This window comes from Macaca thibetana, chromosome 5, assembly GCF_024542745.1.
Source record: "Macaca thibetana thibetana isolate TM-01 chromosome 5, ASM2454274v1, whole genome shotgun sequence".
Lineage (NCBI taxonomy): Eukaryota > Metazoa > Chordata > Mammalia > Primates > Cercopithecidae > Macaca > Macaca thibetana.
Window position 1 is genome coordinate 178,416,480 of NC_065582.1, and position 26,537 is coordinate 178,443,016.

At 42.3% G+C, this 26,537-nt stretch overlaps 1 protein-coding gene across 2 annotated transcripts in view; it reads left to right on the forward strand.

Annotated features, from left to right (window-relative positions):
• STK32B (serine/threonine kinase 32B) overlaps positions 1 to 23,564 on the forward strand; it is a 411,092-nt gene extending 387,528 nt beyond the window's left edge. For both annotated transcript variants that reach the window (XM_050792141.1, XM_050792142.1), the window contains one exon: positions 21,556 to 23,564. In XM_050792141.1, coding sequence (XP_050648098.1) covers positions 21,556 to 21,694 — 139 coding nt within the window. In that variant the 3' untranslated portion in view covers positions 21,695 to 23,564. The remainder of the gene's footprint in view (positions 1 to 21,555) is intronic.
• Positions 23,565 to 26,537: the final 2,973 nt, after the last annotated feature.

Below are 26,537 nucleotides of genomic sequence, written 5' to 3' on the forward strand. Positions count from 1 at the left end.
ATCACCTGAGATCAGGAGTTCGAGACCAGCCTGGCCAATATGGTAAAACCCCATCTCTAGTGAAAATACAAAAATTAGCCTGGTGTGGTGGTACATACCTGTAATCGCAGCTACCTGGGAGGCTGTCAGGAGAATCGCTTGAACCTGGGAGGCAGAGGTTGCAGTGAGCTAAGACCACGCCATTGCACTCCAGCCTGGGAGACAGAGCGAGACTCCATCTCAAAAAAAAAGAAAAAAAAAAAAGAATGGTGACTTCATCTGCTTAGGTGGCCTCCCTGGAGGACTCTGGCCTTGGAGGATCCCAGCAATATGATAGGGACCCTCCAACATGGCCTGGAGCCCTTGTGAGCCAGAGCCAATGAGGCATGAGGGGTGCAATTCATCACAGGCTTCAGAATCTGATGGGCCTGGTCAAGTCCTGGTCTTGCTGCTCATGGGCTGTGACCCCAGTGAAGGCCCAGCCTCTCTGAGCCTCGGACATCTCATCTGTGCCATCAAGGGGCTGAACAGATATCAATGACTCTTTGACTTTACCAAGGTCTGTGCCATCTGCAAAGTGCTCTAACATTTCTCGTATCTCTTCAACAACCCCACTAGTAAGAAAAGCAAAGGTTAGTCCTTATATTAATCTGCAAAATGGGGAAAACCCTTTGCATTTGGTCCCTTCCCCACAAACCTCATTGCTGGGAAGTAGCAAACTTCAAAACTCTAGGCCTCCCAAAGTTAAGGCCAGCACATGCAGGTTCTGTCTGGTCTTTGAATTAAACATTGTGGTCCAAGCTTAATAGAAAAGGCAGTTAACAGAGAAGACCACCTTCCGTGTGCTGGCCATGGGGGAGCTGCCCGCAGCCATTTTCTCATTCCATTCTCCTTGAGATTCTATCCGTAGATATTTTTATTCCCGTTTCACAGTCAGCTACACTGATTACAACGTAATTCTGACTTGAATGGTGTCTGTGAACCTCAGAAGTCTAGAGGATTTACTGCCCAGTGAGGTGGAGGGGAGGGCAGAGCTCAGATAATTGAGCAAGGCGGGGCTGGGCTTTCTGGGAACCCCGACACACACAGCAGAGCAAATGCCTTTCAAATGACTGGGAAGAATCAGCTCAGTGACCTGACGCAGCGGGAGGAATTCCAGCCAGAGATGAAGGTAGCCTAAAAGTCTGCGTGGATTGCAGAATGTTAATAGTGCCACAAAACTCATAATCAAGACGCTGCACGGGAATTAGGGCCCGGTTTCAAAAGTGTGGCCAGGCACGGTGGCTCATGCCTGTAATCCCAGCACTTTGGGAGGCCGAGGCTGGCAAATCACGAGGTCAGGAGTTCGAGATCAGCCTGGCCAACATGGTGAAACCCCCGTCTCTACTACAAATACAAAGAATTAGCTGGGTGAGGTGGTGGACCCCTGTAATCCCAGCTACTCAGGAGGCTGAGGTAGGAGAATCGCTTGCACCCAGGAGGCAGAGGTTGCAGTGAGCTGAGATCGCACCACTGCACTCCAGCATTGGCGACAGTGCAAGACTCAGTCTCAAAAAAAAAAAAAAAAAAAAAATTGTGACTGGCCAGGCACAGTGCCTCACACTTCTAATCCCAGCACTTTGGGAGGCTGAGGCGGGTGCATCACTTGAGGTCAGGAGTTCAAAACCAGCTTGGCCAACATGGTGAAACCCTGTCTTTACTAAAAATACAAAAATTAGGTGGGTGTGATGGTACACACCTATAGTTCCAGCTACTTAGGAGGCCGAGACGGGAGAATTGCTTGAACCTGGAAAGCAGAGGTTGCAGTGAGCCAAGATCACACCACTGCACTCCAGCCTGGGCAACAGAGCCAGACTGTTTCCAAAAAAAAAAAAAAGTGTGACTGATTCAGACAAATCTCAGCCAATAAAAGATGTGGAAAAAAAAAAAAAAAAAAGACAATACTACATTTTTAAGTGTATTGAAAGCTGTTATGTGCCATGTACTGTGCTTGGCATTTTATATATGTTCACATTTGATCTACAATTCATCCTCACCTTTATTTTTTTGAGATGGAGTTTCACTGTTGTCACCCAGGCTGGAGTGCAATGCTGCAATCTCGGCTCACCACAACCTCCACTTCCCAGGTTCAAGCGATTCTCCTGCCTCAGCCTCCCAAGTAGCTGGGATTACAGGCATCCACCACCATGCCCAGCTAATTTTTGTTATTTTTTTAGTAGAGATGGGGTTTCACCACATTGGCCAGGCTGGTCTCAAACTCCTGACCTTAGGTGATCTGCCCACCTTGGCCTCCCAAAGTGCTGGGATTACAGGTGTGGGCCACTGTACCCAGCCTCACAATCTTGATTTATAAGTCTTAATGTCTGGAGAGAATAAGTCATTGGCCTAAGGTCAATAGTAAAGTGTTTTAGCTAGAGTGGAGATCCCACACATAGATCTGAGGGATTCTCAAGCCCATGTTCTGTTTCACTATCCCCCTTCTAATGCTCACTTTTAATTTTTTAAAAATACAGAACCTGTAATCACAATATCCAAGTGAAGTAAAGGAGCGGTACTGCTGGGAATGTATATAAAATACAGAATACAAACACTGAAGTGTTCTGAAATAAGCACACAGGGGCAACTTGTAACTTCTCTTATGGGTCCTTAAAGTTGATTTCCACTGCTTAATCTAGCTGTTATCACACACCCTGGCTTCTTATGAAAAAGCCTTAGACTTTGCCTGAGAACCCTGTGTTGTGAGTTGAATTGTGTCCTCCTAAAGGATATGTTGGAGACATATCACCTAGCACCTGTGAAGATGACCTATCACCTAGCACCTGTGAAGATGACCTATCACCTAGCACCTGTGAAGATGACCTGTTGCCCAGCACCTGTGAAGATGACCTGTCGCCTAGCACCTGTGAAGATGACCCGTCTCTTAGCACCTGTGAAGATGACCTGTCACCTTGCACCTTTGAAGATGACCTTATTTGGAAACAGGATATTTGCAGAAGTATTCAGTTTATGAGTGAAGATGAACTTATTTGGAAACGGTCTTTGCAGAAGTATTCGATTTATGACGAGGTCACACTAGATTGGGGTAGGCACTAAATCCAATGACACATAGGGAAGAAGGCCATGTGCAGGTGCAGGGAGAGACAGAAGAGAGGCTGCCACAACCCAAGGGATGCTGCCACCAGATTGGTGGCCACCACCAGAAACTGGAAGAGGCAAGGAAGGACTTTCCCCCTCTGCCCTCTAAGGAAGCGTGGCCCCACCAACACCTTGATTTCCAACTTTCTGTTCTCTAGAAGCGAGGATATATTTCTATTGTTTTAAGCCACCGAGTTTGTGGAAACTTGCTAAGCAGATCAAGGAAACAGATATACCTTCCGGGAACTTAAAAGGCTGCCCATGGTGGGTAGTGCTGTCTCACCATGGTAACCCTCGATTTTTCCTCAAAATTTCAAACAAAACGTTAAGCATGGCTATTATTATCAGAAAAGTTATTTTATAAATCAATCATGTAAGACAAAAACAACAGTAATTTAGAAAGTATTGACATTTTACACAAATAGAGATTTTTTGAGACACACGTACACACACATATTTAATAGAGACATTATTAGTGACTATAAAGTGCCCTATTCTCACTGGCTGACTTCTGGACAGTTGCCGAAGCTCTTTTGCATTCCTTATCATATGAAAATCTGTTAGAAATTGGCACTGTTGGCAAGGTTGAACCATGACTCCTATTTCACATGTGTGCTCAATGCTTAGCTACCACATGTAAGTGAGAACATGCAGTATTTGGTTCTCTGTTCTTGCATTAATTTGTTTAGGATTAGGACCTCCAGCTCCATCCATGTTGCTGCAAAGAACATGATTTCATCCTTTTTTTATGTCTGCATGGTATGGTATTCTGTGGTGTACATGTAGCACATTTTCTTTTCTCTTTCTTTTTTTTTTTTTTTTGAGACAGTTTTGCTCTGCAGCAGAAATACTGTTTAACTGTTTCTGCTTTTATTTTTTCTGGTTATCATCTTTATCATCCAGTTTTATATGTTCATATCTGTGTGCTTTGATATTATATATACATACTTTTTGGTTATTATCTACTTATTCATTACATTGGAAAAGAAGAGATCTATTCTGCTTGCTCTATAATCTACATTCCCTTCCCTCCTACATTTTTTTAGTTTTCTTGATTTGGTTTCTTATTGAAACTAGAGGTAGACTGACTGTAAATAGAAAGTAGTTTAAGCTTCAGGACCTTTAATCTCTCAGGCTCCTTCCAATGTTCTGGACCTAATTTTGTTAGGTCTCAGACTCCTTTCAATGTTCTGGACCTAATTTTGAATGTGCAATATGTACTCATGTTCTTTAAAGACAGCCTCCAAGTCAGATAAGCTCCAGCCATTCAAAATCTAGATCTGCCCCATTAACTTTATAAAGTCAGTATAACAACATTAACAAGATATAATCACCGGAAAACGGCCTACTTGATTGGGCACCAAGATGGCTGAATAGGAACAGCTCCAGCCTCCAGCTCCCAGCGTGAGCAACACAGAAGGCGGGTGATTTCTGCATTTCCAACTGAGGTACTGGGTTCTTCTCACTGGGGCATTTCAGACAGTCAGTGCAGGACAGTGGGTGCAGCCCAACAAGCGAGAGCCGAAGCAGGGCGAGGCATTGCCTTACCCAGGAAGCACAAGGGGGAAGGGAATTCCTTTTCCCAGCCAGGGGAAACTGTGACACACAACACCTGGAAAATCGGGTCACTCCCACCCTAATGCTGAGCGTTACCAAGGGTCTTAGCAAATGGCACACCAGGAGATTATATCCCACACCTGGCTCGGAAGATCCCACGCCCACAGAGCCTCCCTCATTGCTAGCACAGCAGTCTGAGATCTAACTGCAAGGTGACAGCGAGACTGGGGGAGGGGCGCCCGCCATTCCTGAGGCTTAAGTAGGTAAAGCCACTGGGAAGCTTGAACTGGGTGGAGCCCACCGCAGCTCAAGGAGGCCTGCCTGCCTCTATAGACTCCACCTCTGGGGACAGGGCATAACTAAACAAAAAGCAGCAGAAACCTCTGCAGATGTAAATGTCCCTGTCTGACACCTTTGAAGAGAGTAGTGACTCTCCCAGCATGGAGGTTGAGATCTGAGAACGGACAGACTGCCTGCTCAAGTGCATCCCTGACCCCCGAGTAGCCTAACTGGGAGACATCCCCCACTGGGGGCAGACTGACACCTCACACCTCCCACAGCTGGGTACAGCTCTGAGACAAAGCTTCCAGAGGAGCAATCAGACAGCAACACTTGCTGTTCAGCAATATTCTCTCTTCTGCAGCCTCTGCTGCTGATACCCAGGCAAACAGGGTCTGGAGTGTACCTCAAGCAAACTCCAACAGACCTGCAGCTGAGGGTCCTGACTGTTAGAAGGAAAACTAACAAACAGAAAGGACATCCACACCAAAACCCCATCTCAGAATAAATTTCCATCTCAGAAATTTATTCTGAGCCAAATATGAGTGACCATGGCCCATTCCAGGAGGTCCTGAGAACATGTGCTCAAGGTGGTTGGGGTACAGCTTGGTTTTAAACATTTTAGGGAGGAATGAGACATCAATCAAATACGTTTAAGAAATGTATTGGCTTGGTTCAGAAAGGCGGGACAACTTAAAGCAGGGTTGGTGGGGGAGCTTTCAGGCTATAGGTAAATTTAAACATTTTCTGGTTGACGCTTGGTTGAGTTTATCTGAAGACCTGGGATCAATGGAAAGGAATGTTTAGGTTAAGATAAAGGATTTTGGAGGCCAAGTTTTATTGTGCAGAGGAATCTCTCAGATAGCAGACTTCAGAAAGACAGCAGGTTGTAAAATGTTTCTTATGGGAACTGAAAGGGTGCCTGGCTCTTAGTTGACTATCTCCTGGATCTGGAAAGAAAGGAAGGAAAACAAAGGGGAAAGGGAATTCTCTATAGAATGCGATTTTTCCCACAAGAGACTTTGCAGGGCAATTTCAAGGTATGACAAGGAAATATATTTTGGGGTTAAATATTTTTTCCTTGTCTCTTAATGTTATGCCAGGGTCAGATTGAAAGTAAATCATGATACATGGGGTCAAATAAAATCCATCTGATGAGAATTTATGATTTATAGAGCATGACTCCCCAGACTCTTTAGATAGGAATTTGGGCAAGATAAAAAGTCAGAGCTTAGTCCTACACACACACACACACACACACACACACACACACACACACACACACACACATAAGAAACCGCCTATCCCAACTCTTTGAGCTACAAGAGCAAAAGCTTCATGTATGTTGACTTGCCAGTGTCCACACAGCCTCCCAGATTGCCAGTGCTGCAAATGGAAATCCAATTTTTGTCGTACTAGGATGCCTTGTAGGACATTTAATTACAACTAGCTTCCTTCCCTCTCACAATGTTGAGACAGAGTTTGCCAACCTGTATACACAACCCCTGCTAAAGAGAAGTAAAAACCATGCTGGACCATTTATTCCCTTACTCACTTTCCCATCTACTCAGCACACATGGATGGTGCACCAGCCCCAGGTGCTAGGGGCTGTGAAACCACAGGTGGTACACACCCCCTGCTAATGAAAAGTAAAAACCACGCTGGATCATTTATTCTCTTACTCACTTTCCCATCCACTCAGCACACATGGATGGTGCACCAGCCCCAGATGCTAGGGGCTGTGAAACCACAGGTGGGACAGTAGAAAGACACTGTGGTCCTTGCCCAGTAGAAGACAGACCCATCTCAGACCAGAGACCAGTTTACCATTGCCAGTTCCATGCCCTGGTCTTCCCTGGCTTTTGGACCTCTCTGGAGACCCCTGTGACTCCTGGGGCTGGATTCCATCCCCTTCGCCTGTTTGTCTGCTCACCCACTTGAGGTCCTGACCCTCAGACACTCTTGTATGTACTCCCCCCTAACACTTTCCATTCCTTTGGGCCTTCTGCCCTGACCCCCCAGGATAAGGCCTGCAGAACCAGCTGGGGTGGAGAGGCATCATGAGACATTCATTACAGTGATGGCAGGAAATTAGCTTTACCGATCTTCATTTTCTCCATCTGAAAAATGGGAGGATGTCCACGCTGCAATTATCACAAAAATAGCTGCCCTTCATAAAGTACACCCTACACTGCAGGCCGATGACACACATTCATTCATCTTACCCTTTAAGGAGGTATCATTGTCCCCGTGTTAGAGATAAGGCAACAAGGTGAAAAGAAGTCAAGTGAGCTCCCCCAGGCCACTCAACTAGTAAATGGCAGAACTGGGATTCTGATCTAATGCTGCCAGACTCCAAAGCCTGCATTCTTCCCACTGTATCTCACTGCCACTCAGAATTCTACAGAGCCAGGAAATGTATAGGGAAAGAACAAGAGAAATGGTATGAATGGGTATGGAAGCCTTTTTAAATGTTTTTGTTTTTTAAACCACACTGCACAAAGCAAGCTGGTCTCTCTCATCTAGGAGGCCAGGCCTCACCTGTGGGTAGTCTGCTGTGGATTGATGTTGATGTTAACTGACTCCATCCTAGATGTGTGTAAAAGCTTGATTTGAGGTTTATTTGCTGGACATTTTATTCTACTCCTACATAGTGCCTTGCCTTCGAAAAATGCCTCTAGCCTGATTTATCACAAATTTCACTATGTGTCCCACTCTCAGTGATCAAAATTCTCTGTCACAGAGGACTTCCTTCTGGCATCTCATGGTTGAATCAGGAGGATAAGGGCACACACATTCATCACTCAGGACTGTGGTCACAAAGCTGGCAATTAATTTGATAAGTTGTCTGAAAAACTGAATGTGCCTGCCATTGAGGAGATAACTAGCCAATGTGTATCAGTAGAATTGAGCTACCCCTAGTAATATATGCAAAATCCCTTTTCATTTCCTCCCAAGTTATAGATAACTGGACTGTGGGCTAGTCCTATAACTGAGCTCTCAGGGCCAACCGTAAGTGCTTCATACCTTTGTCTTGGTTCATGGATTTCTATTTGAGCAATGCAAGCATTTCTAATTCCTTTGGAGCATGGAAAAGTCATCCCATGCTATCTTCTTTCCAGGTTCAGATTGAATGACCCAGGATTCAGTGGGAAGAGGCAGACTGCCCTGGGTTTGACTTCAGCCTCCCAAAGTCGCATGATGACTAAGTGGCAGACTCAGGGTTAGGACCAGACAGTCTGACTTCAAGCCCAGGCCCTTAACACTGTGCCATGCTACTTCGTCCTGCAGAGACTTTGTCACCATGAATGCTCACTGTTTGCTCTCTGCCCTGCCCCCAGTCCTTTCAACAGTGAGCCTGGCACACAGATAATGCTGGTGGAAAGGAGGAGGGGAATGATGGGGGAGGGAGGGTGGCATCAGCAAATGGGTAGATAGTGAAAGATAACAGTGATGGATGGATGGTGAGTAGGTGGATGAGTAGATGGATGGGGGTTGTGGACAGATGGATGTATTGATGGGTGAGTGGATGATGAATGGGTGAGGTGTATAGATGAATGGATGGGTGAATATGCAGATGGGTAGGTGTATGGGAATTGCACAGGTGGGTGGGTGAATGTGTAGCTAGATTAAGGGGTGTTCAGGTAGTTGGGTGAGGGTGGACAGGAGGGATAGATGGATGGACATATCAGAATGGATAGATGGAAGGATGGGGTAGATGAATGGGCAGATTAATAAGTGGATGGATGAGTTAAGTGGATGGGTGGGTGGGTGGATGGAAAGATGGGGTAGATGAATGGGTAAATGGATAAGTAGACAGATGCATAAATAAGTGGGTAACAAATGGATGAGTGGGCAGATATGTTCATGGTGGTAGATGAATGGTGGTTAGGTGGACAGTTGAGAGTACAGATATAAGAAAAACACAGGCTTTGAAGCCCCCTCAGAATTAGATTAGAATCTAAGCTTTATAAGCCTGCAGGTAGATGGGTGGATGCCTCTAGAAGAGTATGTCCTTCTTGATTCTGCCTCCTGGCTCAGAAATAGAACCTGGTGGTGAGACATTGCCCACACCTCATTTAGTTACTGTTACAGGCCTCCAATACTCAGGGTGACAGTGTGCCATGTGTCAAAGTCTAAGAAAATATATAGATAAATCTCTAAAATTAAAATATTTTAGGGTATCTGTGTTAGTCTGTTTTGCATTGCTATAAAGGAATACCTGAGACTGGTTAATTTATATGGAAAAGAGGTTTATTTGGCTTATGGTTCTGCACTCCATACAAGAAAGATTGTACCAGCATCTGCTTCTGGTGAGGCCTCAGGAAGCTTCCAATCATGGCAGAAGGCACAGAGTGAGCTGGCATCACACATGGCAAGAAAGAGAGTGAGAGAGAGGAGGCGCTCCTAGGCTCCTTTAAACAACCAGCTCTCACATGAACGAACAGAGTGAGAACTCACTTACAACTGCAAGGACAGCACAAGCCATTCATAGAAGGATCCACCCCCATGACCCAAATACCTCTCACTTGACCCACCTCCAATGTTGGAGGTCACATTTCAACATGAGATTTGAAAGGGACACACCTCCAAACAATATCAGTAGCCATCACCCAAATAGCATACGTCGTACGCATTAAGTAATTTCTCAGCATCCATTCTAAAGCCCTGACTTCACCACTGTGCAATCTAGCCATGTAACAAAATTACACTTGTACCCCATAAATTTATACAAATGAAATTTTAAAATCAAATTAAAATGTTTTATTTGGGAGGAAAGAATTGCAATTCAGGGCATACATGCAGATCGAGTGGTCTTTAGTATGTCCAAAGAACAAAGAGAAGGTTAGAGGTTTCATAAGGAGAAATGTTACCTATTGCTCTTTGAGAAGTTTCATTGGCACTAGTAGGATGTTGAGGAGTTGGCAAGTTCTGATTGTTAAATAATAGCAGTGGGCAAAACTAGTCTTAGAATTGCAGCAGGTCATTTACTCTATTTCATTTGGGAATGACAAGAATGACCCAGTTCATATGATTAGTTTTTGCATGTTCCCTTTTTGGTCTGAAGCTCTGTCTCTGAAAGTGTCATTGATCAACCATGCTATAGTTAGGCTTAATTATCCCTCAGCACCAGGATGGATCTGTCCCAGTTGTCTCTGTCCCATGTTGCGGGGAAGATATGTGGGTCTTTGTCAGGGATCCAGACCACAGTAAAGTAATAAAAAGGCCAGAAGGAAAAATTGTCTCAGAGTGAGTTTGTCTGTGGTCTAGTATTGATTTCCATCTTATTAGTCCACGGGCATGAGCAGTCATCTTGAAGTGTTGAGTTAACATGATTCTGTTAGGAGAGTTGGCATCACAAAGATTGGAGAGGCAATAAGAGTAAACTTTAAAAATTATAATACAGGAATTCCAAAATTGACCACATAATTGGAAGTAAAGCACTCCTCAGCAAATGTACAAGAACAGAAATTATAACAAACTGTCTCTCAGACCACAGTGCAATCAAACTAGAACTCAGGACTAAGAAACTCAATCAAAACCGCTCAACTACATGGAAACTGAACAACCTGCTCCTGAATGACTACTGGGTACATCACGAAATGAAGGCAGAAATAAAGATGTTCTTTGAAACCAATGAGAACAAAGATACAACATACCAGAATCTCTGGGACACATTTAAAGCAGTGTGTAGAGGGAAATTTATAGCACTAAATGCCCACAAGAGAAAGCAGGAAAGATCTAAAATTGACACTCTAACATCACAATTAAAAGAACTAGAGAAACAAGAGCAAACACATTCAAAAGCTAGCAGAAGGCAAGAAATAACTAAGATCAGAGCAGAACTGAAGGAGATAGAGACACAAAAAACCCTCCAAAAAATCAGTGAATCCAGGAGTTGGTTTTTTGAAAAGATCAACAAAATTGACAGACCGCTAGCAAGACTAATAAAGAAGAGAGAAGAATCAAATAGATGCAATAAAAAATGATAAAGGGGATATCACCACCGACCCCACAGAAATACAAACTACCATCAGAGAATACTATAAACACCTCTACGCAAATAAACTAGAAAATCTAGAAGAAATGGATAATTTCCTGGACACTTACACTCTTCCAAGACTAAACCAGGAAGAAGTTGAATCCCTGAATAGACCAATAGCAGGCTCTGAAATTGAAGCAATAATTAATAGCCTACCAACCAAAAAAAGTCCAGGACCAGATGGATTAACAGCTGAATTCTACCAGAGGTACAAGGAGGAGCTGGTACCATTCCTTCTGAAACTATTCCAATCAATAGAAAAAGAGGGAATCCTCCCTAACTCATTTTATGAGGCCAACATCATCCTGATACCAAAGCCTGGCAGAAACACAACAAAAAAAGAGAATTTTAGACCAATATCCCTGATGAACATCGATGCAAAAATCCTCAATAAAATACTGGCAAACCGGATTCAGCAGCAAATCAAAAAGCTTATCCACCATGATCAAGTGGGCTTCATCCCTGGGATGCAAGGCTGGTTCAACATATGCAAATCAATAAACATAATCCAGCGTATAAACAGAACCAAAGACAAGAACCACATGATTATCTCAATAGATGCAGAAAAGGCTTTTGACAAAATTCAACAGCCCTTCATGCTAAAAACGCTCAATAAATTCGGTATCGATGGAATGTACCTCAAAATAATAAGAGCTATTTATGACAAACCCACAGCCAATATCATACTGAATGGGCAAAAACTGGAAAAATTCCCTTTGAAAACTGGCACAAGACAGGGATGCCCTCTCTCACCACTCCTATTCAACATAGTGTTGGAAGTTCTGGCTAGGGCAATCAGGCAAGAGAAAGAAATCAAGGTATTCAGTTAGGAAAAGAAGAAGTCAAACTGTCCCTCTTTGCAGATGACATGATTGTATATTTAGAAAATCCCATTGTCTCAGCCCAAAATCTCCTTAAGCTGATAAGCAACTTCAGCAAAGTCTCAGGATACAAAATTAATGTGCAAAAATCACAAGCATTCTTATACACCAGTAACAGACAAACAGAGAGCCAAATCAGGAATGAACTTCCATTCACAATTGCTTCAAAGAGAATAAAATACCTACGAATCCAACTTACAAGGGATGTAAAGGACCTCTTCAAGGAGAACTACAAACCACTGCTCAGTGAAATAAAAGAGGACACAAACAAATGGAAGAACATACCATGCTCATGGATAGGAAGAATCAATATCGTGAAAATGGCCATACTGCCCAAGGTAATTTATAGATTCAATGCCATCCCCATCAAGCTACCAATGAGTTTCTTCACAGAATTGGAAAAAACTGCTTTAAAGTTCATATGGAACCAAAAAAGAGCCCGCATCTCCAAGACAATCCTAAGTCAAAAGAACAAAGCTGGAGGCATCACGCTACCTGACTTCAAACTATACTACAAGGCTACAGTAACCAAAACAGCATGGTACTGGTACCAAAACAGAGATATAGACCAATGGAACAGAACAGAGTCCTCAGAAATAATACCACACATCTACAGCCATCTGATCTTTGACAAACCTGAGAGAAACAAGAAATGGGGAAAGGATTCCCTATTTAATAAATGGTGCTGGGAAAATTGGCTAGCCATAAGTAGAAAGCTGAAACTGGATCCTTTCCTTACTCCTTATACGAAAATTAATTCAAGATGGATTAGAGACTTAAATGTTAGACCTAAAGCCATAAAAACCCTAGAGGAAAACCTAGGTAGTACCATTCAGGACATAGGCATGGGCAAAGACTTCACATCTAAAACACCAAAAGCAACGGCAGCAAAAGCCAAAATTGACAAATGGGATCTCATTAAACTAAAGAGCTTCTGCACAGCAAAAGAAACTACCATCAGAGTGAACAGGCAACCTACAGAATGGGAGAAAATTTTTGCAATCTACTCATCTGACAAAGGGCTAATATCCAGAACCTACAAAGAACTCAAACAAATTTACAAGAAAAAAACAAACAGCCCCATCAAAAAGTGGGCAAAGGATATGAACAGACATTTCTCAAAAGAAGACATTCATACAGCCAACAGACACATGAAAAAATGCTCATCATCACTGGCCATCAGAGAAATGCAAATCAAAACCACAATGAGATACCATCTCACACCAGTTAGAATGGCGATCATTAAAAAGTCAGGAAACAACAGGTGCTGGAGAGGATGTGGAGAAATAGGAACACTTTTACACTGTTGGTGGGATTGTAAACTAGTTCGACCATTATGGAAAACACTATGGCGATTCCTCAAGGATCAAGAACTAGATGTACCATATGACCCAGCCATCCCATTACTGGGTATATACCCAAAGGATTATAAATCATGCTGCTATAAAGACACATGCACACGTATGTTTATTGCGGCACTATTCACAATAGCAAAGACTTGGAATCAACCCAAATGTCCATCAGTGACAGACTGGATTAAGAAAATGTGGCACATATACACCATGGAATACTATCCAGCCATAAAAAAGGATGAGTTTGTGTCCTTTGTAGGGACATGGATGCAGCTGGAAACCATCATTCTTAGCAAACTATCACAAGAACAGAAAACCAAACACCGCATGTTCTCACTCATAGGTGGGAACTGAACAATGAGATCACTCGGACTCGGGAAGGGGAACATCACACACCGGGGCCTATCATGGGGAGGGGGGAGGGGGGAGGGATTGCATTGGGAGTTATACCTGATGTAAATGACGAGTTGATGGGTGCTGACGAGTTGATGGGTGCAGCACACCAACATGGCACAAGTATACATATGTAACAAACCTGCACGTTATGCACATGTACCCTAGAACTTAAAGTATAATAAAAAATAAAAATAAAATTAAAAATAAAAAATAAAAAAATAAAAAAATAATTATAATACAATTATAATAAGATAAATAATTAACAACAATACAATTAGTTTGTACAATGATTTTGAACTCAGAGCCGAAGCCTAAGGGCAAAAAACTAAAATCTAAAAGACCGTGGGGGAAACTGGGTGAGACGTGTTGGAGCCATTGAGTCACATTTTATGACTGGGTTGAATTAAAGAAGAAAATGTCAACTGGACAAAAGAAATCACTAATATAACTTGACCAGAAAGCTGTGCGAGGGTTATTGTCAAAGCTGCCTAGAGCAATTACTTATTGTGAAATGTGAATTACAGCATTATCCTGCCAAATGAAAAAGGTAGCATCCGGGAGGGGAAGAGTCTTATTCTGATATGGAGTCTTGTGCTGACACCTTAGGATAAGCTGTTTACAGTGTGGAAAACACGCCCTTCTTATTTTGGTTTGCAGTTTAAATGTCTCTGGTTATGGCATCAGGAAGCTTGGTGAGCCTTCTTTGTGGCCCACACATGAGGCATGAAACCTGCTCCTTAAAATGTATCTAGTTTCAGTGTATCAGGCTTTAGGAACAAGCAAGTCTCATTTTAGTAATTTTATTTAAAAAAGAAAGAAAGTTGAATTGGAAGAATTCCAGTTTAGGACCTAGGCTAGTCTATAGGTAGATAACAAGAATTCAAAAACAATGTACAGAGTTACAACCCACTAACAGGTGTATTATGGTTTTTCTTTGGAAACTTTTTCTCTATAGTGATCATATAGGGATCTCAGATTTAAAGTCTCTTGAGGCTAGGAAGCCACACCAAGGCAGACTTTAGATTTTACTTAGAGTCTTGTATTAGTCAGGGCTGCCTAGAAGGACAGAACTAATAGGATTTATGAAGGGGAGTTTATTAGGAGAATTAACTTACACGATCACAAGGCCAAGTCTCACAACAGGCCGTCTGCAAGCTGAGGAGCCAGGAAGCCAGTCCCAGTCCCAAAGCCTCAAAAGTAGGGAATCCGATAGGGCAGGCTTCAGTCTGTGGCTGAAGGCTCCAAAGCCCCTGGCAAATCTAAAACTGGAAGTCCAAGAATCTAAAAGCTGAAGAATTTGGAGTCTGATGTTCAAGGGAAGGAAACATCCAGCATGGGAGAAAGATGGAAGCCAGGAGACTTAGCTAGTCTGGTCTTCCCATGTTCTTCCGCCTGCTTTTATGGTGCCCATCCAGATTGAGGGTGGGTCTGAGTCTCCCAGTCCACCGACTCAAATCTGAATCTCCTTCGCCGACACCCTTACAGACACACCCAGGAACAACACATTACATCCTTCCACCCAGTCAAGTCGACACTCAATATTAACCATCACAAGTCTTAAGGTTCCTGGGCCCACCAGGAAGTGACAATTGTTATTTACTCATTATAAGATGGGGATGCTTAAAATCAGGTACTTTGTGCATATTTTTAATATGACATTTCAGTCAAAACCTTGATAACATACCCCATGTTTGAAATTGTATTCAACTATAAAGAGAAGGCAGAATTTTATTGGATTTATGCAAATAACCATATTACCATATGAATACTCACATATATTTCTATGTAGAATTTTAAGAAAATAACCAGAATTATGCCTGATAACCTATCAGATTTCTATGAATTTACATAATTATTGAAACATTCATATCAACAGCATGACAGTGTTTCTTATATGATTTATCAAATAAACCTAATCATTTACTGCCTCTGCAAGATGAGAGATGTATCCTTTGGTACCTTCCAGGCGTCCAACTAGAAAACCCTAAAGTCAATTTTAAGTAAAAAAAAAAAAAAAAAAAAAAAAAAAAAAAAAAAAAAAAAAACCCTTAATGTAGGATGTGATTATGGGGAAGTTTGTTAAAGATCTTAAAAGGCTCAAAACATTTGATCAAAACAGAATCACATGTCACTGTAAAATAATAGTCATTCACTTAACCAAAGCGATAATCAAAAGACTCCAAAAGCAATACAGAAAACTACAAACCCTTTCAAAGCTCAGTTTTCTTATGCAATAAAAACCTAATAAAGGCCACACAGAAAATTATCTTGTTAAAACATAAAATCTTTCTTTCTTAGGACAAATACCAAAAAGATAAAGAAAAACCTTCTGCAGTGTGATTGTTTCTCCTTATAGGAAGCTCATTTAGATAACCTGGAAGTATAGGACACAGAAATAATGTATCCAATGATATGAGTATACACTTAAAGTATAAAGGAATGTAAACAAGAAAACTAGTACCTTAAGCAGAGGAATACATGGCTCTGAGTAACAACATTTGAGGTTTCTGGTTATGACGAAAAGCTCAGACATATCAAGAAAAACCAAGAGTACAGAATTAAGTTATACTGAAGAAAAACATTGCCTTTTTTAGACCTTCAGATAAATGTTCCAGCATCAGGCCATAACAGCAGAGTTAGAACCGGAGAAAGATTTCATGGGAGCTGACAAAAACATTGAAGGAAAAAATTCTCATCCCAGGCCTTCTGAACGGGAGAAAAAACTGAGGTCAAAGACGTATGACTCCGAAGGCACATACAGGGAGGTATAGCAAAAGTTGAACCTCTGGGAAATTTCAAAAGTAAAACATTACCTCAAGAATGAAATGACCATTTTGAATGAAGAGAACAGCACTTTTAACCTGAAACTAGGGAAATTAAATAGATCTCAGGAATAAGATTACTGTGAAGAAACAGATCTTACGCCAGGTGTGATGGCTCACACCTGTAATCCCATTTGGGATGCCTGAGCTCATGAGTTCGAGACCAGCCTGGGCAACATGGCAGGGAGGCTAAGGTGGGAGGATCAGTGGAGCCCAGGAGGTTGAGGCTGCAATGAGCCAAGATCACTCCATTGTGCTCCAGCCTGGGTGACAGAGGAAGACCCTGTCTCAAAAAAAAAATAAGAAAAATACCTTAGAATTGAAAATCAATGTAAGATTCGTGGGGTACAGTGGCTAATGCCTGTAATCCCAGCACTTTGGGAGGCTGAGGTGGGCAGATCACGAGGTCAGAAGATTGAGACCAGCCTGACCAACATGGTGAAATCCTGTCTCTGCTAAAAATACAAAAATCAGCTGGGCTTGGGGGGGCGCATGCCTGTAATCCCAACTACTCAGGAGGCTGAGGCAAGAGAATCATTTGAACCCGGGAGGTGGAAGTTGCAGTGAGCCGAGATCATGCCACTGCACTCCAGCCCGGGCGACAGAGCAAGACTCTGTCTGGAAAAAAAAAAAAAAGTAATGTAAAATTGTATGGTGTAATGGTGAACACTCTGGACTTGGAATCCAGAATTAAAAATAAAAACATCTTGCAGTTTTATTAAGAGCAGATCAATACTTCAAAAACATCTTCTTTTTATTTAAATATAGGGAACTTTTTTTTGTAGTTTTTTGCTAATGTATTTTGAATATCAAAGCTCAATTGTTAGAAAGGTTATCACAAATAATTCCTTTTAATTGTAGCCAACTTGATCACATACAACATTACTTTCATACATTTCCCTTTCACAAGCCTTTCTGTGACTCACACAGACCATGCATGACATGCCTTAAATATTCTGCTTTGTCTTCTGCCTCCTCCTCCTTAAATAACTCAGTCATTTTATTTTAGGACAAAAATTTACCACACAAGATTCTTTCTTATTCAAAATTAGTCTCTTTTCTTTGCAACCTTCCTTACCAAAAATTTACCTTCATATCTATAACTTTCTTCACATCTTTCTCTCCTACTTACTGATTCTTTTATATCTTGTTTCTATTTTCTTGTTAGATCTATATTTTAAAACCACCTTTAAATAGCCTCTGAATTAGACAAAACATTTTTTCTCAATAAAGAACATATTTTATGTCTTTCTTATAATTCTTATTAAAAACTTCATATTTTTGTATATTTTATATACAAAATTTTATATATTAATTAAAATTTTTAACTCTCAGTAACCTTGAATTTTAGTAAAACTCTAGGAAGCAAGATCTTTAATTGTCTGTCATGTATCAACATTGTGAATGAGAACCAGTTTATAATTTGAAGTCTTAGTTGAAAATGACCCAGACATTTAATGAGTACCTATTAATTAAACATAACCTTAAGATTTTAAATCACATGAAAAGTTTACTTATAGACATTTGTCCAGTTTACATTTTTCTGCTTTATAGCTTACCTAAATTACTTATGAGAATTGAGATATTAGACAAAGGTAATCATCATTTCAAGTTATTTCTCTATTAATAATTTTTTAGCCTGTAAATATCAATTGTTTACCGAAGCAAAAACCCTAAAGTTAAATGCATGGTGTCCTGTCAATAACTCAGAAAATATGTCTGCTTTTATTAAATTAGCAATATTAAATTATTTCTATTCATCAAGTAATTGCAGGAAGATCATTTTGTTTTAGGCTGGGTTCATAGCCTTATGATCTTAAAACATATAGAAAAAGCAAAATATAAAACTGTCTGACAAGTAAACCCAGGCAAAAAAAAATGTATGTAGACAATTATGAAGACATTTTAATTTTATTTCATTAACAATTTTATTTTTATTTTATTTACTTTTTATTTATTTATTTATTTATTTATTTTGAGATGCAGTCTTGCTCTGTTGCCAGGCTGGAGTGCTGTGGCACGATCTTGGCTCACTGCAACCTCCACCTCCCAGCAAGCGATTCCCCTGCCTCAACCAACTAGTTTACCAAAGATTTACTTAAGTGACATGAACTTCATAAAATTGATTAATTACTGTATATTTTATATGAGTGCTCTTTTAAATCAATCAAAATAAAATTTCTTAAAGAGATTTCTGGCTGGCTACATCAGATTTTATTATGTAGACAAGATACAATGTAATACGTGTATATATACATAAACACATCTAGATATATATACATACAAATGAAGATCTTGTGGTTTTTATTTTAGAATTTTGTCATGGGATGGTAATACAAACTCACCAGTTTACAAATGATGGTTGGATCCAAATTATTTTTTGAAAAAAATGAGGTAAGACTAAATTTTAAGATTTTTTTTTTTAATTAGGTAATCTTTTTTTTTTTCTTTTTTTTTTTTTTTTAAGACAGTCTCACTCTGCCACCCAGGCTGGAGTGCAGTGGCATGATCTTGGCTCACTGCAACCTCCACCCCCTAGGTTCAAGCAATTCTCCTGCCTCAGCCTCCCGAGTAGCTGGGATTACAGGTGTGTGCCACCACACCCAGCTAATTTTTGTATTTTTAGTAGAGATGGGGTTTCACCTTGTTGGCAAGGCTGGCCTTGAACTCCTGACCTAAGGTGATCCACCCACCTCAGCTTCCCAAAGGGCTGGGATTACAGGTTTAACCCACCACATCTGGCCTATTAGACAGTCTTATGAAGGCTGTGAACCAAATTTGGGGTAAGGCAGTTTAAGTTGCCAATATACTGAATTGGACAAAGAATAATGTGACTAAATTATGTCAGGAGGCCCAAAAGATAAGTTATTTTATTATAGCAGAGTTTGTATCATATTTTCCTGGTCTTAAGTCTTTGTCCTTGAAGATCAAAATGTTGCAGTTCCTTTTTAGTATGAAGAGAATGTCTTTTACATGGAAATTTTTTCTTTGCTTTAAAAAAAAACAGCATGAAGATCAAAGTGATTTTATTTCATTTCTGCTGGTTTGCAAGCGTTCTTCACAGATATTATGTCAGACTAGCTAAGGAGTTTTGGACAAAGAGAGTTTAGCTTAGAGAAGGATAAAGAAAAGAAATTGTGAGAAGGATGGGAAGAGCTCTGGAGAGAAAAGAATTTCAACTAGTTTTAAGACAGTATATTGTAGTAAGGCAATCTTTGAGTACTGAACAATTCTTTTTTTTTAGCCTCAAGATATCAATGAGGTATCATATCTTATTTGAAATCCATGATTTTATAGTCATGGTATTTTAATTCAGTTTTAAGAACGCAGACTCTTTAAATAATCCTTGCAGTGTTTGAACATGTTACCAGCTGGAGTCCCAGAAAATATGTTGGCCTGCCTTTGAACTTTGAGAGCCCCATTTTGTGAATGTTCTGGTCTAATATCAAATACACAAAAGCCAATTAAACACAAGTGCTGAAGGCAAAAAGTCCAAATAAATGCCAACACAGACAGAAAATAAAGTATATTTTTACTAAGAAGGATGATAAGCCACCTCTTCAACTGAGGGTAAGAGGAAATATCCTATCACCAAGGCCTCAACCCGAATGGAGCCTCCCAGCTCTGTCCTCTGGCTCCTGCCCACTTCACTAGGATGATGTATTTTAACCATGACCACCTTTCCCAGTTGCCCTATCTGGAGAGCTGCAAGCCACGGTGGCAGAGGAACTGCCCACCTTGGTCCTGGGCCTTTGCATGAAGCATTGGGGGAAGGAACCACCAATTCACTGTCTTATGAAACACAGTGTTGCTGCTGGTATTTCAGTGTTATCTGAAGGACTTATACAAGTACCAGCATTGTTGCAAACACTAGGCATTCCCACTTTGCACACACTCACATTCACACACACAACCATGACCTGTCTAAGGGCATAGACTGTTGTAGTCATCTCAGGATAACCCTGAGGACCCTGCATATAACAAGCATACACAGAGGCTTGCTGGGTGAAACAGCTCTTTCATTTAAATCAAGACAACAGGTGTTGACAACCCGCTCTGCAATCTGTTGGAAAGAAACATACTAGTTTTAAAATTCAGGCTAAAACCTCTTTTTCAGAACAGGGTAGAACTAAGAGTAATTATTATTATTCCCAGCCCTATACTAGATATTTTACACGTATTGTCTATGATCCCCTTAGCCTCCTGCAAAGTGAACGATATAATTCCTAGTTTTACATAAGAAAGCTGAGGCTAAGAAGAAGATAAAGCAACTTGGCTAACATAACCCAAGTAGAAAGTGTTGCAAGCCAGGATGTGAGTTGAGTTCTTCCTTGCTCTAAAAATTCTCACTGCCTCCTTAAATGTCTCCATTCCGTACTTGCTGCCGCCATCCACAGGCAGTGACAGCTGTGGTATAGTGACTGAACTTTAGCTTGAAGATCAGAAACAGAGGGACACTGACATCTTCCAACATGTGAAAGGTGACCAAGTGGCCAACTGCTAGGAAATGCAGTGTTCGGAATCACACCCCCTCAACATAGTTTGTAATAGGATATTTTGTAAGTCTGTGTTTAACTGTTTGGATATTTACTTGTGGGATTCTTTCATTAGTGCCTGTCTCCCCTTTCGACATTGAGCTCCTTGAGGACAAAGAATATAACTGTTTGGCTTGCCAGAGGATCCCCTGCTCCTAGACATGGTGGCTGGTACACTAGTGGGCAGTTAATACATATATACTGAATGAATGACAGCTGGGACTCACCACCTTTACTGACTGTGAGCCTAGGCAATATAAATATATGATGCAAACAAAAATATAAATATATGATCTCAAGTAAGCATCACAAGGAGCCACAGGATGGGAATTATTATCTCCATTCTATAGACAGAGAAATTGAGGGTCTATGCATTAAGTAACCCACCCAAGTGTGCCTCAGCTGTGCTTTGATCCCAGGCCCATCTGGCTCTAGTCCACAGCACCCTGGATGCCTTAATGATCAATCCTTCCAGGCAGGGGAGGGTTTGAGCTGACTGCCTGCCCAGTGTGTCTCCTGGACGTGCCTCCACAACCCCGTGCCGCACCACTAACTCAGATCTGTGCTTGTTTGCAGGCTTAGGAGGCAGCAGGGACAGGGCAGCCAGCTCTTGGACACCGACAGCCGAGCTGGAGGCCAGGCCCAAAGCAAACTTCAGGACGGGTGTAACAACAACCTCCTCACCACCACCTGCACCCGCGGCTGCAGCAGCTAAGCCCACACTTGTTGCTGCTCAACAGGACTGCACTCGTCTCCGCCCTGCCCACCCAGAGCCCCTCTTTATGCCCAGAAGGTCCCTGTCTTGCCCCTGAAAACATCAGATGCAGAAAGAGCCCCGGACTTGGAGCTGGGAAGCCTGGGTTCTGGTCCCATCTCCATGACTGATTCACTGTGTGACCTCAGACAAGTCACGCCCTCTCTGTGCCTCAGTTTTCTGCATCTGCCAAAGGGGTGAAACACTTCTGCCCCACTTCAAATTACAAGATTATGGGGAGAGCCCAATTAGATAGGAAACATGAAAAACCTCTGATATTTATAAAGTCATTTTTACGTGCAAAATGCAACCTTAATATGTAAAGTGAACCCCCATTCCCCAAAGCAATTAAACCATCATGACTGCAATTTGGCACATCCTAGCTTGTTAGAGAGCACTTTCGAAAAACACCGCCCCGACAGCAAAATAAATATCTGATATTTTGGTCCCTTCTGTGAAAACAACACTCCCAAATCCTGAAGCAAAACCTGAAGTGTCTTCATGTGCATTCTCTGGCAGGCCACAGTCCTTCTGACCTTGTAAGATGGTGCAGCATGGAGACCAGCCTTGTCCCCAAGGTCTCAGCGCTGTGGTCTCGCTCCTCCCCTCATTTAAGAAGACCAGCCTTCTAATTTCAGCAGTCCTCACCACCACCATATCCTTTGTGCTGGGATGGCACACAGGTGTCCATTCAGATGAGAGTCGGCTTACTCCTACAGAGTGTAATCAGCACCCCATCCAACTGGCCCGAAAGCCCAGACCTGCAGCAGAACTCTCCAACTCTACCGGCTTTCAGGGTGTTCTCTCCTGGGAAGGGTGTAAAATCAGCTTGTCAGCATCTTCTTACAGAGAGTACCCCATCTGTATTGGTGGGGCGGCTCCCTCTTTATACATTAGGAAGCATGGGTGCTTAGAAAGTTTATTTCAGGAAGAAAATGGGTTCACACAAAAAGCAAACTACGATCTGCTCAGGGAGAAGCTTGCCTTTGAACTGGAAGATGTTGGGATAAGCAGGGAAAGTTTCGACTTTGGAGTCAGGTTTGTGTTGAGAATCCAGCCCTGCTGGCTACTAAGTGGGAGACCTTAGGCAAAGCATGCAATCGCTCTGAATGGCAGTTTCCTCATTTTTAAATGAGGATGGTAAAACTAACGTTGCAGGGGAGTTATAGAGTTAAAGAAGATCCTGTGTGTAACCGCAAGCATTGGATGACTCATTGAATGGCCTTTTTTGTCAGCGTAATTATCATCATTATTTAGATACTTTCTTCCTTCACTCACCTGCCAGTCAGTTTTCTGTGCAAACAAGCCTCCTGTGTAGGATTCTTCCAAATGGTCTTCCTGGAGTCTTTGATATTTGTTACATCCTGCTGAAGTTCGATTGTGTTTTTATTTTTTCATCCACCTTCCATTGTTCACTTTTTACATGATTACTCAATCCTTGGGGCTGTCCATGTCATCTCTTAGATTTATTAAAAGACATTTTAATGTATGGTGAGGTTTTATATTTTTGTTTTTAAAAAAAGAAATAGTCATTGTTTTCCTCCTTTGAACTGAGGCTATTTCTGGATTGTGTGGTCCTCGTCAGTCGGCTTGTTTTGCACACTTTACTTCATGTCCCCATCAATAACCAACCTGCTCCCCACCTCCCCCAGGAAATAATGGGCCTGCTCCTCTCCTCACTGTGACCCTGGAGGCTCTTAAGATTTTTTTTTTTTTACTGGGCTGAGTTCACAAATTAGGGGCAGGAGCTGGAAGTTGCCCTAGGAACACCAGATTTTCTGGTTCTGTTCAAGTTGGCATTTGTTGTTTGGAATAAACTATTTCTTGGACATTCCTTCTCACCACTTTGTTCTTACTTCAGGGTTGGGTGGGATGGGCCACATTCCTCTTAGAGTGAAGAGACTCAAGTTTAATTAGAAACACAGAAATGGTTGGTGGACACCAACCATTTGATGAAATCACTTTGCCCACAGATGAAATCAAACTTAGCTTGGCAATTCGAGACTCTACCTAACTTGATCACAATCTACATGATTATTGTTACTATTTTGTATTTCCTAAGGTACCATCTATTCACTAAGGAAAAAGTACAGAAAATTCTTCATCAAGAGAAAGACACTTTAACATTCCCTCACATTACCACTCAAACCTTTATACAGCACACACGCACAGGTGCCAATAAACCAGTATTTTCCTTTTCATACCCACTTTTTGATTTTCCACTTTCCTGCTTTCATTCGTCCTGTCCTCTCTATTGGGGATGCCTTTCAGCGCTCATCTGTACATGTTAAAATTCCCATTTCTCAAAGGCCAATTCCATTTCTCCCATGATGTCTTCTGGGGCTCATGGCACCACCCACCCAAGCTAGACGCCACCTCCTCCACGAACTCTCGCGCACACTTGCTGTCACTTATGGCTCTGCTTGCTTTACATCATGCCTTTGCTTGCTGACAACTACAGCATCACGTTACTCTCACCCATGCCTCACCCTCCTTACCTTCAGGCTCCCTCAAAGAAGCCGGGTCAGATTCATGTCCATCTCCTGATCCCACCCTCCTGTCCTGACAGTGCCTGGCTCCTAAAGGAGCAATCAACAAACTCTGCTTAGGGACGACTTACTTCTGGCACCCTCCTGTCTTCCACCTGGCTCCACTGTCACTTCCCAGAGCTTTTTCCTCTGCAGGTCGCAGTGTTTTCCCAGGGGCTACCCTCCAGTGGCATGCCCAGTCCCCATTCACCCCCTTCAGAGCCACCTTTCCGTGATCTCCAAGTTCCAAATGAGTTTCGCCCTTCCCTCATCCGAACCCCCACTCCCAGTAAAGCACTGCCAAGAAAGCAATCTGATTAAAGAAACCCATTGCCACGCAAGAATCTGTGTTAGGATTTACCTTATGAATGGAAATTCAGGTGCACCGGGACCAGCTGCAGACCAGTGGTGCACCAGGACATGCTGACAATACTGAGTCAGGGCCCATGGTGTGAGTCGCAAGGATCTAGAACTAATGTCTGTAGCCAGACCAGCCATGCCTGTTGATTTCTGTATAGTGTATGGTTGTTCTCTTGCTACAACTGCAGTGCTGAGCAGCTGCAACAGAGACCCTGTGGCCCACAATGCTGAAAATATTTACCGCCTGGCCCTTTAGAGAACAAGTTGCAGAGCCTTGATCTAGAAAACACATCTGGGACACTAAGTGGGCGGATGGCAAATGCACATTTGCTTCACTCACCTGCAAACGCCAGTGGGTCTCAGAGCTTGGCAATTCAGCCCTGTGGGTTCCCAGCGGGAAGAATTTGCAGGGGAATGTATAGTCGATTTGCCCTCACCAGTTGACCCTTGAGCTTTTTCCAAACTGGAGCCTTAACCAATAACACTTCCCAGGTCAGTATTACTGAAAGTCTCTGTATTAGTCCGTTCTCACATTGCTATAAGGAACTGTCTAAGACTGGGTAATTTATAAAGAAAAGAGATTTAATTGACTCACAGTTCCATAGGCTGTACAGGAAGCCTGGCTGGGGAGGCCTCAGAAAACTTGGAATCATGGCAGAAGGTAAAGGGGAGCAGGCATGTCTTACATGGCTGGAGAAAAAGAAAGAAAGAGTAAATCAGGAGATGCTACATACTTTTAAACAACCAGATCTTGTGAGAGAACTCACTATCAGGAGAACAGCTAGAGGGAAATCCACCCCCATGATCCAGTCACCTCCTGCCAGGCCCCTCCCCCAATATGGGGAATTACAATTTCAAATGAGATTCGGGCCGCGTCCCGTGGCTCACGCCTATAATCCCAGCAATTTGGGAGGCCTGAGGACCACCTGAGGTCAGGAGTTCGAGACCAACCTAGCCAACATGGTAAAACCTCATCTGTACTAAAAATACAAAAAAATTAGCCGGGAGTGGTGGCGCATGCTGTAATCCCAGCTACACAGGAGGCTGAGGCAGGAGAATTGCTTGAACTCAGAAGACAGACATGGCAGTGAGCTGAGATCATGCCACTGCACTCCAGCCTGGGTGACAGAGTGACATTCTGTCTCAAAATAAATAAATAAATACATAAATAAATAAGATTTGGGTGGGACGTAAATCCAAATCGTATCAGTCACCCTCTTCTTGTGACCCTCCTCCCATGGAACCAGGCCCTCCCAGAAGTCCGCTACACAGTCTCTGCTTCATGTAGTTTGCTTTCCACGGCACTTGTCACACTGCCCAGTTGATGGTTTTGTGCCCCACTTCTCCCCGCTGGAGACTGTGGGCTCCATAGGGTGGGCTGTGCACAGGCAGCCCCCAGCACAGAGCTGCCTCAAGGTGGGTCCTCAGTGGATACGGAAGTTGCACAGACATGCCCACCCCAGCCCCTAACTTGAGCCACGTTTAGCAAACACATGTCACTTTGATGATTCAGCCCACGCACTGTACCTCTCCTGTGGCATCATTTGCTATCTGTCCCCTTTCCTCTTCCAATCTCAAACGTGAAATCACAGCACAGTCTCTTCCATTAGCGACTGCCACAAAGAACAGATACCTGTTTCTTCCTGGGTGATCACAGACAAACATGATTAATGGATTTCCCTGTCGGTGTTTTCTGTGTTTCATGTTTATCCCCTGCCACTCTCAACACACGTTTTCTAATTCTTTCCACCTAGCAGGGAGAGTGGCGAGTCACACATGAGCCTTTCCCAGGCAACAGAGCTGCCATCCTTGCATCATCCTATTTCTAAAAATCCATTTGTGCAACCACCTTCTGTGCTTAATTCAATAGCATTTTCTAAATAGAAATTAATTTCACACATTGCTTTAGTCTGAAT